A 15049-nucleotide genomic window follows, 5' to 3' on the forward strand; every position below is an offset into this window, starting at 1 on the left:
CCTTGACTGTCAATGATAGTAGTAATAACACAGGTGAACAAATTGTTACTATTCAAATAACACTTAAATAATTCAACTGACAAAATTAACGGTAAACAAACAGTTGTGGAACAAGTGGTATAGGTTTTTGACAGTATGGGATTGTCAACAATGTTTCATTTCCTTTAACATAATGCTATTGACAAAGCGCGCTAGAAACATCGGGGTCGGGACGCCCCGACACTGTACCATGGTTTCTGGAATTTACTGTCTGGTGGTGTCAATATCTCATCACTCTTTCTCGACAATCGATTTTCACCTGATCGGATAACTTGGTGAAGACGCCGAGGTACTGTAACCTTGGTATTCGTCTCAAGGTATTATTCAGCGCGTACATGTTTAGTTCGGCGTTGACGGTTGTATTGTTTTGACACCGATGTTGACTGCGTTGAGGCACACCGCTACAAAAAAATAACAGAATCATGCGGACATCAGTAGCTTTTTTCAAAAGCATGCATAAAATGACAAAGACCGAAAGAGGCTGGGGTATATATTAACCAAGTGCATTGATAAGTAATAAATGCGACAGCGGTTAGTTATTTAGACCTAGTATACAGACCAGTTCAGGAGGAACGATATTAAATCTTACTGGTGTTACATCTGTTGTCAGTCGGTTCAGGGTGAACAGTATGCTATTAACCACTTGTCAGTTGTCCACAATATGGTTTGTAGGGGTAATTGGAACTGGTCTCTCAACTTACCGGGTTCGAGGATTACGTGACAAGCATGAGGCAGGATGAATTATTGGACAGTATAGTTGTTGTTTGAACGCAAGTCAGCGAGCTTACGAACTTGCTTGACAATTTCTCAACATCACTGCACTTTGACCGACCAAGTAAAAAAGTCACGTATAAATTCAGAATTATTATAGCTCACGTGTGGATATCTTAGGTTTGCGTGTGTGGAATGCTTTACAGGAGGGACGTAAGCCCGTAGAATTTAAGTAGCAAAGGGGAATTGTTAGTAAACTGAAGGTAGTAGTAATGTATTTATGAATACAATCGTTATGTCAAACTCGTACGGCATTGGGAGATCGTCAACGCTGTAATTAGTGGACAAAAGCTATAAAAAATACTGAATAAATAAACCAGGACAGCCAAAAATTTCGGATGAAAATCCTTACAGTAACTAGGAGTATGCATGTAAAAACAACATTAGATTCTGGCACAGGATGTAGAAAGGAGAGCCTGTCTCAGAGTCCTTGCTCATTAAATGATATGATACTGAGTTTCACATAGATAACTACACTGAATAGTGTACGATGATGTGGCATTAGGGCTGGTGTAACTCTACTCGTAACACTTCTTACAGGAGCATATACATTTGCAAATGAAGAAAACAGATCAGGCTTAGATGTTTACTGATGAAACCGTGAATACTTATGACGGGAAAACTGCCTCGATTTTGAATAGCTGATTACTTTGAACAATGAGCTAATGATTTACACTACGCAAATAATAAGACCAAAATTGATTGTAGATTTGTTTTGCCCTCGAAACCGCTTTAATTTTTTTTTATTAAAATACACTCATTTATTAATTTTACTGCCATTTGATGACTAGTCAACATATATCTTTGTTACGTACTTGATCTGTCTACCCAATAATATACAGGAGAGAACTTGTCTCACTCTAGGTTGAGGTTCTGACACGGCGAGCTAACTGGTTTAACCATGAGGCTAGAAACGCATGAGTCCGAATCGCGACTAATGACCTTGGGAAGAAAGACGAAGACTGGAACATCACCCGATTTGTTCTTGATTAAGATTAGTGGGCAAAGATACATGGGTAGAGACGACTAAACCGACCACAACGTACAAACAATTGGAAAAATACAATTATGTCCAAACTGGGCATTAGAACAGAAAAAATAGAGTACAAAAGGTTACGTTTAAACAACAAGGCTTTTGGCAAAGAAAAGCGTGTGGCAGTCAATCACACATCAAGCGAAAGATTATGGTCGATAGAATGACCTAGGGATAAAACCAAATGTTAGGATTTTAAGAACTTTGAATCAAGCAAAATAACGTCCCAAAAATAACTGCCGTTGTTTGTTATGGATTCTTTGTTTCTGTTCACATCAACCACATGTAGAGGGGATACAGAGTTACTACGAAAATGCATGCTGTATTTCATAGTGAACTAAGTTTATACCGAATTAATACAAATCATAGTAAAATGTAACCAATGTTACAATGAACAAACTAACGCTAAAAATAAGAAAATATTAAACGGAGGAATTGAATATCGAACAAACATCACAAAATCGGTAACGTGGTCTCGCCTTTTTATCCAATTAGAACACTTACATGGGGACAACATAATTTGGTCAATACAGCGACGCTCCATCGGTAACTTTATGTGTTAGTAGTTTTGCAAATATGTCCCAAAAGAATTAGATAAAGTCTTGCTTTGGTACCAGTTGCAAAATGATTTGGATTAGTTTTGTCCCAGTCAGCGTTCAGGGTATCTAATTACATGTTTCTAGGTTGAATTACAAATGAGATTCGTCTTGTCGTAAGTTTACTTACCAATGATTATCTGAGGAGCCATTTTAGTATTTTTTGGAGGGGGGAGTAGGTAGAGTTCCAAGTGGCTAAAAAGTGTGTAATTCCCTCGGGTATTTGTTTACACTTCGACCCTGTCCCGCTAGAAGTAATCAGTGTAAACCAGCTACGTTCTATCTCATTACATATTCTTTTGTTTTACGTTTCCGTTTTCCTATCGTTACTACTACTATTCCGACTATCGATTTTCATCTATTGGATCTTCTGTTGCTATTCTGGTTTGAAGCGTAGCTCCACTTCGATGTGCACTTATCCCAGGATCTAAGATGTCTATGACTATGTGACTTATACATTTCCACTGTTTATAAAAAGGAAAACTAAGAATGGAATGCTTCTATGTTAGGTTCCACGTCAACGTTTTATATCATACAAAGAGATGACACAGACGTGCCAATTCTTGAGGACTGAATCTATTGGTGCCACTGGAAAATGACGAGGAGCTGAATTGTGAGATATATATTGCACTTGAATCATGAGGGTTTAGTACAACTAGGTGTAACCACTCAAAATATATGTCTCACCAAAATTACGCATGTTTGTTTTATTTAGACATGTACTTAAAGCTTTTATGCCAGAAATTTAGATGAAAACATTCGCAAGTAATTTCTACAACGATCAAGTGCCACCATATTCAAAAATTTTTGTATCCCATTAACTGAAATGTTAGGTCGATATCATGCGACTGGAACCGTCTTTCATGGAATCCTGTACTTACTAAGACGACGAAAATCCAGTATGATCATGAAATCTGTGGTGCAGCAATGACTAACGAGAGAACAGTTTTCGAGGACCCCTGCACCGATCAATGGTGACTAATTCTTCAGTGGGAATCCGAATTTACTTTCCAGTGCTGCTACAAACGATCTCGGTTCTGGTCAATCAAAATTTTCAAGACATGGATTAAATACTATCCCCAACCGAATATCACGTCATTTTCGTGTAAAAATATGTACGACCTTAGCAACAAGATTATACATGAGACATTCATCCATAATGTTGGCAGATTTGTGGATTTTACACCTATTTGATTATATCCACATCATTTTTTCTATGATCACAACACCCGTCAACGGAAACTGACGAGTATAAGCAAATTAGAACAAATAGGTAAATAACTCATGCGTGTATATAAATATTAACAGAGTACAACAATCAACTGCTTAGTTCCCATTCAGTTGAAGGGAAGCTGGGGGTGTTGGTGGCGGCGGTGGTGGGATTGGTGCTGAAGAAGCATTTGTCCCTACACCACTAGAATTTACTCCAAAAGCGGGCAGCGGTGGAGGGGGCGGCGGAGCACCTAGTGAGAATGAAGGTGGTGGTGGAGGAGGAGGAGGTAGTAAGGGTTTTGTATCTTTTGCTCCAACCATAATTGGTGGCGGAGGCGGGGGCGGCGGCATGTTAGTCATGCTGGTATTTAAAGGCATATTAAGAAGGAAACTTGGAATAGGAAGACCAATAGCATGTGGTGGAGGCGGAGGTGGTGGCGGTGGAGGTAATTGAAGCTGAAGTTGGGCATGTTGAGCTTTAGCTTTTTGCATTTCTAAATCACGAAGCATAGCGGTAGAAGATGATTGACTTTCTAGTTTGAAAGCGAACTACATTAGGAAAATAAAGTTGCACAATAAGTGAGATGTGTTTGGAAAAGTGAAAACACTAACAATATTGAAAATCACACTAGAAATAAATATCTGTGATAAATCACAATGCAGTTTGGGTGTTTGTTGGATGAGTTAATTTATTTGTGCGAAAACGTTCAGCATTCCGTGTGTAGTATAAAAACCTAGCTTTTACCGATTATAACAGTGAAGACTGCCGTTGGAAAGTGGTAACATCAAAATTAGCAGCTGGTCATGTTGAATGCAAAATATCACAGAATATAACAATAATTTAGTTGTTCAAAATCGTGGCAAAACATCTCAATATTCGGAATTGGTTTTGAACCCTACAGTTCAGTTCGCTGAAAACTATTAGAGCACGGTGTTTTGTGAACGAATAATTGCCACAAACGTAAAAATATAAGGTATAGAAAAACATTTACATAAAGATGTACCGCAAGGTTTCGGATGATGAGTAAGGCGAATGTAGGTATCAACCAAGTATATACATTTCAGTGATAAAATGTTACGAAAATTCGAAAAACCCATCTATTTTAACGTTTTATTCTATTAAGAAAATTAAGACCAGCTCACAAACGTGGTCTAACGGATTATTTACGTGATTCTTATTTATTACGCTGATATCACTTGCGAATCAATCTCGAAAAGTGAGTCCGTAGTTAAAAATAGATATAATCTTTTACTGTAGTGCAACTATGAAATCAATCATTTTTAATTCTATATCAGCCGAGCTAAAAACAAATCAGTATTTTAATAGTGAAGATTTCCCCCCACATATTCATTTTTAACTTTCTGACATCAAAACTATGCATTCCCATAAGATCTTGGAGATATTAACATGAATTCAGGTCATTATTTATTTATTTACATCGTTGCTGAAATTCGGGACTGAAATTAATCAGCATCTGTTGTAATACGCATACCTTAAGCAGACGACTCGAAATTAGTCGAATCCGTTGGAATTTAGGTACATCCATCCAATGAATATAAAGACGAAACGTGTGTTCTGGATTCCACTGCCGGTCATTACCCAAAACATAATTAACATGAAACAAAATTGTTGATAGAGGTAAAATAATCTGCACGATGCTTATAAGAATATGGTTAAGTTGAGAGTATTGTGCATCACACGAACCGTAATTTTATGATGGGGATTAATTTGGGCCCTACACCCATCACTATAAAAAAATCTATTATGGAAACTAATAAAATAACCTGATTCTTGATTAACTGTTTATGAGAAGTATAATCTAAAGTGGCTTTGTAGTATTCGAGGCAATCAATTTTCAGTCAATGAGCTACTGGTCTGAACCTCCTTTTAACTAATTATCAAGGTTTAAACATCAGAATTGTATCATAAATCTCCTCTTTAGAAAGCTAGCATTGCCGTAAAATGGTCTTGCTCATCGTTGTAACTACTCATACAAGATTAAAACAAAGTATTTTGGGAGTGAATACCAACAGTCAACGAAACTTTTATTACGCTACCCACTTTGTTTAACAACTTCAAACTAACCTGTAGGAAGAATTGTTTAGAGCTGGAATTCCAATAAGTCCACAGCTTCTTGGGGTCTTTATCTACTTCACGACTAGGAATTTTAAAAGCAATTGTTTCATATGGTTCAGCAGCGAACAATAAGTATTGCCATCGTTTATCTGGTGGTTCAACATGTTGTTCATAAGCAGACATAAACCGATGTCGAGGTATTACACCAGAAGCATCAGCTATTTCTGGATAATCAATTTGGAAAAGCATAGACTGTTGATTAGCATCCGGATCCTTTTGTTTGGTTACCTGAGAAGAAAAAACAAGGTAACGTAGTTGGAAATTGTAAGTTTTAATCCAAACATAACTAACCACGAGTTTAAATAGGATTATTTTAAAACAAAACATATTTCGAATTCTAAAGTAAGAATGACTGGAGCATATTTCGGTTAACTGGGATGCTAATCGGTTAGGAGAAACAACAATTACTACGAAGATCCTTTAAGTTTTCAACCACTATTTATTCAACTACAAACAGCACCATTTAGAACCTATGAAACCATATATTTCCGTCAAGTTACGTAAGAGATACGAAAAGAAAAGATCACGGAAATATTAATCCGCCATAAAATCATAAATATTGGTTTTACAACCAGACGGATATATATATATATGTCACGTTTTTATATACACAGAAACTTACTTTATATCCAGGACGACCAATTTTAATGAATTTCTTCGGCTCTACTTTAACGCGCTCTGGTTGCATTGTAGATGGAGCCTCACGGGCCTGCTCAACAGCTCGTCTTTGCAAATTATACTGATGCTTTTTCCCTAAAGAAAACATCATATAATTAAAGAAACAAGTTAGATAGCAACAATCAGTCAATTATAACGTAGAACTTTGTACGTATGTACACCAAGTTCAAGCTGTCATACTCCATTCGCACAGAGAAATGAAATTGTCAAGCCAAGCCCCAGAAGAGTAGAGGTTGTAAGTTTCAGTGGTGATAGGAAAGACTACGCATCGAAGATACGACTCAAGAAAATATAAATTAGTGAAATAAAAACAAAAAAGTTATGGGGAATTTAGAACCTCATGATTTGAGGGAATATAAAGAATAGATAAAACTGTGCTATTGCCAACGATTTTGAGCCATGCTATTCAGTCTTTAACCATTGATTATGATGATCACGCGGACCCGAACCAGGTAGTTTGTAACTATTAACATGGCTAAGATCAATTCTTAATGACTTCAAGAACTGATGCTATGTTTTAGGTTGGCCGCCCCCAGCTTTCTTTCATCCTACTCACTCCGTACCAGAAAACAGTACCCGTCGAGGTAGGCAGTGGTTAGGCATACATAACACATGTTTCGACCACCTCATCTGATGAATATTTACTACCTCATTAGTTGATTTACCATCGTTACCTGACATTCCACTCCTAACCCAGGTATTGCTTATTCCGCGGCCCTAAAATACATGAGCAATGTTTTGTAGACACCTACGATCGAATGCCAGTAACCTAAGAATATTTTCTATTCTTAATGGTCATGTTTCGCACCCATAAAGTTGAACGGGGAGAACTGCTGCCCAGTAAACTTGTCCACTGGTTGGAAGATGGAGATCTCACCTACACCACAAGTGACGCAAGTTAGCAAAAACTAGTCGAGCCGCCTGATGAGACTCCCAAGATAAGTGAAGTGATCGATTTTTTAACTGATCCATTCCCTACCCTTGATTTAGGCACTGACGCCAGCCAATCCTGAAGTAATATTTTACATTCAGAGGGATAGAACCTGATTCCAAACATGCCTGCGTTGTTGCTTAAGATGGTCAGAAAACTGCATTTTGTCAGTCTTCACTAAACAGAACTATATCATCTACGTATTCTAATTCATCCAGTGAATCTCCTGGTAGATCAGCCCCCGAGAAGTTAGATGGTGAGTGTTATCTCTAAAAGTATGTCAATGACAAAGTTAAAAGGAAATGGAGAAAGTAGACAACCTTGACGAACGCTATCTGAAGTAACTAATTCCGATGACAGTTCGTCAAAAGTGTTTGGGTAGAAAGCCTGTACAAGGTTGATGTACTTCTTTGGGACGCCTTTTAGCGATAGAAACCGACATTGAACCTCACGATCAACAGAGTCGAACGCTGTCTCAAGGCCAAGGAACACAATTATAGTAGGATTTTGATGTGCCAGGATCGACCGAAGGGTGAAATTTTGGTCTATACATTCACACCCAGGTCTGAAACCAGCCTGGATTTTTCAGGTCTGCTCTTCAAAAGCCCTACTTAGACATCGAGTTATTAATGAGGCTAATATTTTAGTCCCTGTATTAGTTAAGCTAATCCCTCTGTGACTGTTACAAAAGGATTTTAGTCCTTTCATGTGAACTCAGACGATCAGTAATCGACAATAGTCTGATGAGTTACGCCCATTTTCTAGATTTTAGCTAATATTTCACTTAATCTAACTGCTAAAACTGAACCATCACCCTCAAACATTTCAAGGGTTAGCCAATCGGGCCCTGCTTTTGTCCCTTGTTTTAGATTATTTGTCAGTCAGTCAAGTACAACGTAGGACCAGGCACATATGTGCACCGGTACAAGTTGCCATACCTCATTAGCACAACAAGATGAACACCGGATTCATAGAAGTAGTTAATTCAGTGGCGGTAATGTATAAGAGAAAGATTGAATATAAGGACATAGTACAGGAAGAAAGATATGAAGCGATTTTAATCCCATAATTTAAGGGAAGACAGAAAGTGTATACACCTACACCATGGTGATCGGTTCTGGGCCATGTCATCCAGTCTCTAATCATTGGTTACGATCGTCACACGGACCCTAACAGAGTAGTTTGCATCTACTAACATGGTTCAGACCATTAGATTACCTATAGCCTTTCCAACCTTACTAAAAGTTGAGAGACTTACATAAATTTGCTACTCAGGTTGCTTGGAGATAGTGGGTAACTAAAGTGGCTGAAGGTTCCCTATAGTTTTCTGCCTATAGGTCCAATTTCCTGGATTGAGAGTGAATAATGGCCGTCTTTTTCTGTGATAGTTTCACTAACAGTCGTGTTTTAAATACCCGCTTCCCTGATAAGTCTGAACGGTTGTCTACTGTTACCTATCGCTACTGCACTTTCCGTCTCCTGCTTTAGATACTTACCACTGATCACAATCACTATATAGGCCTTTATTCAGCCTACTTTTGAGCTGTCTTCGCTCCTCTTCATGTTAAGAGCCAGATGGGATGAGTTTCCGAGCATATATTAGTTATGTAGACACCACTAAAATTCACTGATTTTTCCTAATATTTTGGTTTGTTACTAGAAGATATCGCTGCTGTTTCCATAGCTTTTTGGATCCCACCCCAAGCAAACTCGGGTTGTGTATTACTTTCATGGTTGACTAGCTGCTTATCTAGTAGTTCCTGAAATATATTCCTAAATGTCTTCATCACTAAGTTGGGCTCTAATGGGTATTTTTCCAGTAAGACGTAAACAAACGAGTGCTCGAACTAGGGCATGATCCGAGTTTAAATATGTGCTTCCGAATGAGCAACAATCTCTTATTGAGCATCACCAACGACGGCTGATGGAGATAGTAGCAAATTTCAATTTAATGCGAAGGCAAAGCAGGATTCGAGAATTAAATTAGAAATAATATAAGCACTCAGAAACTGGTTGGACTACACAGAGTACAAGACTGTTAGATCAAGGTAGGTTTGATCTTACACTTGTAGTTAAAGGGCGATAATGAAGCAGTTTTAGCAATATATACAAAAATATTCGACCGTGAATTACGCTGTAAAAACAGTAAGCTGCTCTATACCGATCTAAAGAACGTGGTAACTATGGTACGACGAATATTTCCTACATAGAATTAGTAAATGTTACACATGACCAACCATTAGATACCTAGATGTATTACCGATAAAAGGCGGATGGAAACGGTGGTTAAATTAACAAACTGGTCAGTGGTATTAAATATTTTTACAGTACTTCGGAAAATGTATACATCTAGAGAACAGCAAAATATCAATCTCTAGGTATGTTCTCTATAGTGAGGAAGTGGGAAAGCATGAACTGTGACTAGTCTGTGATATATGATTTTCACACAAAACATGCCATTTGACTCAAATACGTGCAGTTAACCTAGCCGTTCGTCAGAACATCTTAGATATAGTCCCAATGTTAGCGAAATACCGTCTACAGATCTGTGTACTAAGTTCGTGATTGACAAAATTTACACAACCTTGTTGTTAATCGTACACAAGCTAGGACTAGAGCATCCTACCTAGAAATTTTATTGAGTTTCGTGAAGAAAACCGAGGATTCAGTAATTGCAAGTTTCGTTCGACGTCTTGCAACAAGCCAATTTAAACCACTCACGAGAACGAGGTTTGAGAGCGAAACACGGAGAACATACGATCACTCATATAGAGTAAGGTCAATAAAAAAACCGGTATTCTGTATAGTACGTGAACAACAAAACTCATATGAACCTGATATAAAATCAGGATGGGATAAAGTAGAGAATAAAAATACCTTGAGTGTGTGCAAGGTAGCTCCCTTCATTATTGTGCAAAGTAAGGCACAGTTTACATTCGTATGTCCCCAAGTGATTTTTCATAAAATACGGGTCTTTGTTCAGATCAATCGTGTCAAGTGCCAGTTGTCGCAAACGTTCCCTACGGTCGCGATTAGCTTCAGCTTCCGATGCTACACCACCAGAACCGGTCTTCCCTCCTACACGGTGTTGGAAATCCATTTTTAACTAGATGGGTCTACACAAGCAGTAACGTTCCTTCTTCGGTGGGTTTGATTCTAACCTGAAGGTACCTTGCGTGTTGAAGGAGCGTGGAGATTATCTGGAAAGAAAAGTGAATCAAGGACTCAAAAATCACATTAAACGCACTTAAGTTTATTGATGAAAGTGGTAGACAACATTCAGAAATGAGAAAACGTAAGATTATGATAGTCTGACAATTGAAGCCAGAGGGTAGTTGTGAATATTTGGATAGCCCGGTTCAAGATCGTTCAAAGTTCAGCATTTAGTATCTTTGTCACATGCCTTCATAAATTGAGTTATTTCTTCGAATTTGCTATTCATTACTCTGGGTGCTGATTCTCGAGTTTGACAACGCGTAATGGGCGGTATACTAGTCACTCGACAGGACTAATGCTTGGCAGTTCGGTAGTTGCTTGTTGGTTTGCATATCTCGTAATCTGAGTGTGTTTATCTCTGAGTAATAGGGGGTTTTGGATACCAGCAGCTGTCAAATTACCAAACAGAAGGTTGTTTGATTGCAATGTCGAAAGTAGTGATGAAAAATTTGGATGATAGAAGAGAATTATCTCAAGATGTGATTAAATAAATAAGTTATTTATTAGTAATCAAGACATTGTGATATCAAAATGTAAGGAAAAGAAGAAAAAAGATCATCATAGATGGTAGTTCACCATTTAAAAGCAGCCGAATTATGTTTTAGTGCCATGTATTCTCACATCATCTTCGTATGTAAGCAATAGTTCAGTAAGAACGAAAGTCCTTAAATTTAGCTGAAAGCATTTCTTTATCTATCCTCAGTTGTGTAGAAATTTCATTGCGTTGTTATGGATTTACTTGATGGTTTATGATGATAATTAGAAGTATTTGAGCTAATGTGCTAACGAAGAATTCTCGAAATAGTGAGATTTAAGGTAGATAGAACTAAATGAGAACGAAGGTACATATCGTACTTGGACTTCTAAATCAGTGCGCAATAAAGCTCAAAAAATTATCATTTGGTAAAGGCATCTCAAATGCCACAGCTTGAATGGTAATCCGAATTTCTGCAATCAATTGTTCTTCTCCTCCTGAGATCCATCATATGTCTGTCTGTGTATCGGATGTACACTCTGTATGACTTAGAATGTACTTATTGTTATTAGAATTAGGAAAATGAAAATGGAACAGATTCACCTGATCCCTGTAATTGTACCTGATCAACATGTCGGCTGTGTGTACTTAAATCATTGATATCTAGAATTCGATGCATATATTTTCCAACATTCTTCACCACAATTCCCATGGCTGGTCGAAGATCATTTCCATGACAGTATAAAACTTCTTATTTATTTATTTATTTATTTATTTGAACACATAAATATTGGTACAAGAGAGCGCCAATATATATGCGCCACACAAAACAATGAGAATCCGAAAAGAAAAAAAAGGTGAAGAGCGTAGAAAAAAGGGAACAATAACGAAGAGATTGGTGTAAGGTAGTGTGGTAGTAATGAGGGAACGCAAAGGTACAATCGGAAGAAATCTTTCAGGTAAGGGAGACACAACCACTGTTTATGAACAAAGTAGAAGAAGGATACAGCAGGATCGCCACTGGCTTCTATTCTGAGCCATATCTGATAACGTCTCTAGCCACTGTGTAGCACCATCTCTCGGACCCCAACCAGGGAGTCGTGAAGGACCAACAGAAACCAGTCCTTTGCAGCTTTCTTTCATGCCACGACACCATGTCATACACTGACCACCTCTCCGCTTCTTCCAAACAGTCCCAGAGTCGGCAAATAATGCACGACGTGGAATTCCCTGGGACGTTATTCGTAGAACATGTCCAAGCCACCGAAGTCGGTGTTTCAAGATGGTGACACCGATTGCATTATCATCTCTGTGCCCGAACACATGATGCCGAACCTCTGCATTACTAACATGGTGTTGCCACTGAATGTCAGCAATCCTTCGGAGACAGCGATGATCGAACACAGAGTCGTCTATCATCCTCAACTCGGAGAGACCAGGTTTCACAAGCGTAGAGCAAAACTGCTCTCACCGACGCATTGTAGATCCCACCTTTTCACAGCCAGATTAACATCATGAAGGCCCCAAAGGTGGCCCAGATTGGCATAAGCCGCTCTGGCTTTCACTATACGTGCATTGATCTCATCACTCACAACCCCACCAGCACTTATGCAGCTACCCAGATACACGAACTTCTCGACTACTTCTATCTGCTCACCATCCAGGGTGAGTACAGGATTGGAATCCTGCCAGTCTTGTAGAAGTACTTTGCACTTCGAAGGTGCAAAGCACATACCATACCTACGGACACTGATTGCCAACTGATTAAGTGTGGTTTGCATGCCTTGGGCATTATCGCCCAGTAAGACAATATCATCCGCATACTCAAGGTCGAGAAGTCTTTCTCCAGGCAACAGATCCACACCACCATTACTTACATCCATCAGAGCTGTTTCCAGAATGTCATCGATGGCAAAGTTGAAGAGGAATGGTGAGACTGGGCAACCCTGACTAACCCCACTGCTCGAATGGAACAACGGAGAGAGGTGGTTGTATGCCCTCACTCTGCCTGAGGTGTTTGTATATATGGCTTTTAGGATGTTAATAAACTTCTCAGGCACACCCTTCTTCAATAGACAACCCCAGAGAACAGTCCTGTCCAACGAATCGAAGGCAGCCCTGATGTCAAGAAACACTACGATTGTTGGCCTTTGATAAGTATGGCGGTGTTCTAACATTTGGCGAAGAGTGAATATATGATCAATACATCCTCGACCAGAACGAAACCCAGCCTGCTCATTAGCACGCTTAGACCACCAGGCTTCTCTGTCCTTACGCAAGCTTTGCCCAGTTTCCTTACGTAACATCCTCCGTTTATGGTCAAACCCACGGTCACCCGGAGTAGACCGACGGGCTTCAATGAGTTGTAAGGAACCTGAAGAAACCCAGTGCTTATAAGCGGGACGTTTCGCGAACCCACAGCTGACTGTACCCGCCATTATCATGGCGTCATGCAATCGCAACCAATGTTCACCTATACTTTTCGGTGGAGTGGTAGCTAGCCTAGAGGCTGATCGCGATGTGATCAATCTGAGTCCGGGATTGAGATGCAGAGGGAGGACGCCCGGTAGCACGCCCCGTTATCTATCCTGCGACCAACAAGTCCCCATTGGCCACCTAAACGACTCTCTTCTGTGCCTAGACACCCGACTGAGCATCCAAGTCTCCGGCTAGTACTACAATATCTGTCGAACGCACTTTCTGGAGAAGAACAGATAACTGGTGGTAAAACTCATTCTTGATTGCATCCGGGCTGCAATCTGTTGGGGCATAGGCGGAAATGACGAAAGGACATCATTTCTCACGCCGATTTCTTCTCACTTTGATGGAACTTTCTAATCTAACAGCACATAACCGACTGTTAATGGGGATCCAATCGATTAGTGCTGCCTCAGCTGTAGCGCTAAGTGCGACACCAACGTCAGCAAGACCAGACGAATTTGCCACAGGGTCCCCGGATAAACGCACGTAAAACAAGCTTTTTGAAGTGACGGATGGAGAGCGAATTTGTAGTACTTCACCAGACTCTTAAATACGGGTCTCGGATAGACAGCAGACATCGATATGAAGACTTTACAAAGACATAGCCAGCCCTATCTGTTGTCCAACCTGCATAAGTGTGCGAATGTTGAAGGCAGCCAGTTTGAATGGCGCACGCGGTTTCAGAAAAACTGCTTCAGTACTCATATTCGGTGGTAACATACAATTTTCAGCCGGACAGTGACTCGAGAACGTTTAGATACAGTCGAATTTCTACCAAAGACGAGCCACTGTATAAGTATAAAGGAGGGTGAATAATGTGGTAAATAATAATAATAGTGATAATAATAATAGTAATAATAATGACAATAATAGTAATGATAATAATTTGAACCATTTGATTGTTTTTCGAAGCGAGAAAAGTAGTTTCCATAGATATAGAGAGTTCATCATTTGCGTGTGGGCTGTGATACTGCCCGGCTGCCCAAACCGAAGCAGATGGTTATCCTACGGAGCCACACCCCGAGCCTTTGACCTAAAGGTCTAACCCACAAGGCAGTGGAGAATCGTAAGGAGATGCAGTCCCATGGTAGCCGGTGACCAACGATTGGTTCATACACCATTTGTTCACGCAGGATACTGGAGCCCATGTGCACTATTGGTTTGGAATCCGGTTAAAGCGCCGGACATTCGCTTTTCGTCCTCTCATTTTCGTAAACAACACCCCCACCACGAGAAGGCGATGAGTAGGACTTCCCTGGCAGAGGCTGTATACGCGTGGCCGTGTGAGAGTATTTCGAGAGGGAGAGCGGACTCTCCCCACTCTCGGCCGTACCAGGGCATTCGGGGCGTATAAAACTTCTACAGACTCCAAACACATCATATTCAAACGAAAAATACATACCTTTAATAACTTTGCTGGGATGTCTTCCGTTGAAAAGTGTTTGGCATTTCTATATTGCAATAGGAATGTGTATACTCT

General features: G+C 39.6%; 1 protein-coding gene across 3 annotated transcripts; it reads right to left on the bottom strand.

The window, feature by feature from the left end:
- Positions 1-25: 25 nt before the first annotated feature.
- SF3A2_1 (Splicing factor 3A subunit 2) lies at positions 26-10772 on the bottom strand. Of its 3 annotated transcripts, XM_051212659.1 has the most exons (6): positions 10645-10772; positions 10275-10597; positions 6411-6541; positions 5738-6016; positions 2348-4200; positions 40-440 (listed from the first exon to the last, which is right to left on the bottom strand). In XM_051212659.1, exons 2-5 carry the CDS (start codon positions 10495-10497, stop codon positions 3766-3768), a joined length of 1068 nt encoding a protein of 355 aa, XP_051073377.1. In that variant the 5' UTR covers positions 10498-10597; positions 10645-10772; the 3' UTR covers positions 40-440; positions 2348-3765. The 3 variants fall into 3 exon arrangements, with proteins under 3 accessions (XP_051073376.1, XP_051073377.1, XP_051073378.1); XM_051212661.1 differs by lacking the exon at positions 2348-4200 and having other exon boundaries at positions 26-440; XM_051212660.1 differs by having other exon boundaries at positions 1626-2522; positions 2570-10772.
- Between the last annotated feature and the right edge of the window lie 4277 nt (positions 10773-15049).

This window comes from Schistosoma haematobium, chromosome 1, assembly GCF_000699445.3.
Source record: "Schistosoma haematobium chromosome 1, whole genome shotgun sequence".
In the NCBI taxonomy this organism is placed as follows: Eukaryota; Metazoa; Platyhelminthes; class Trematoda; order Strigeidida; family Schistosomatidae; genus Schistosoma; species Schistosoma haematobium.

Excerpts from the sequence above, each read along its gene's own strand:
- SF3A2_1 (XM_051212659.1), bottom strand. The coding sequence starts at position 10,497 with ATGGATTTCCAACACCGTGTAGGAGGGAAGACCGGTTCTGGTGGTGTA. Across the intron at positions 6,542-10,274 it reads CTACCTTGCACACACTCAAG|GGAAAAAGCATCAGTATAAT; the intron begins GTATTTTTATTC and ends TGTTTTCTTTAG. Across the intron at positions 6,017-6,410 it reads TTGGTCGTCCTGGATATAAA|GTAACCAAACAAAAGGATCC; the intron begins GTAAGTTTCTGT and ends TTTTCTTCTCAG.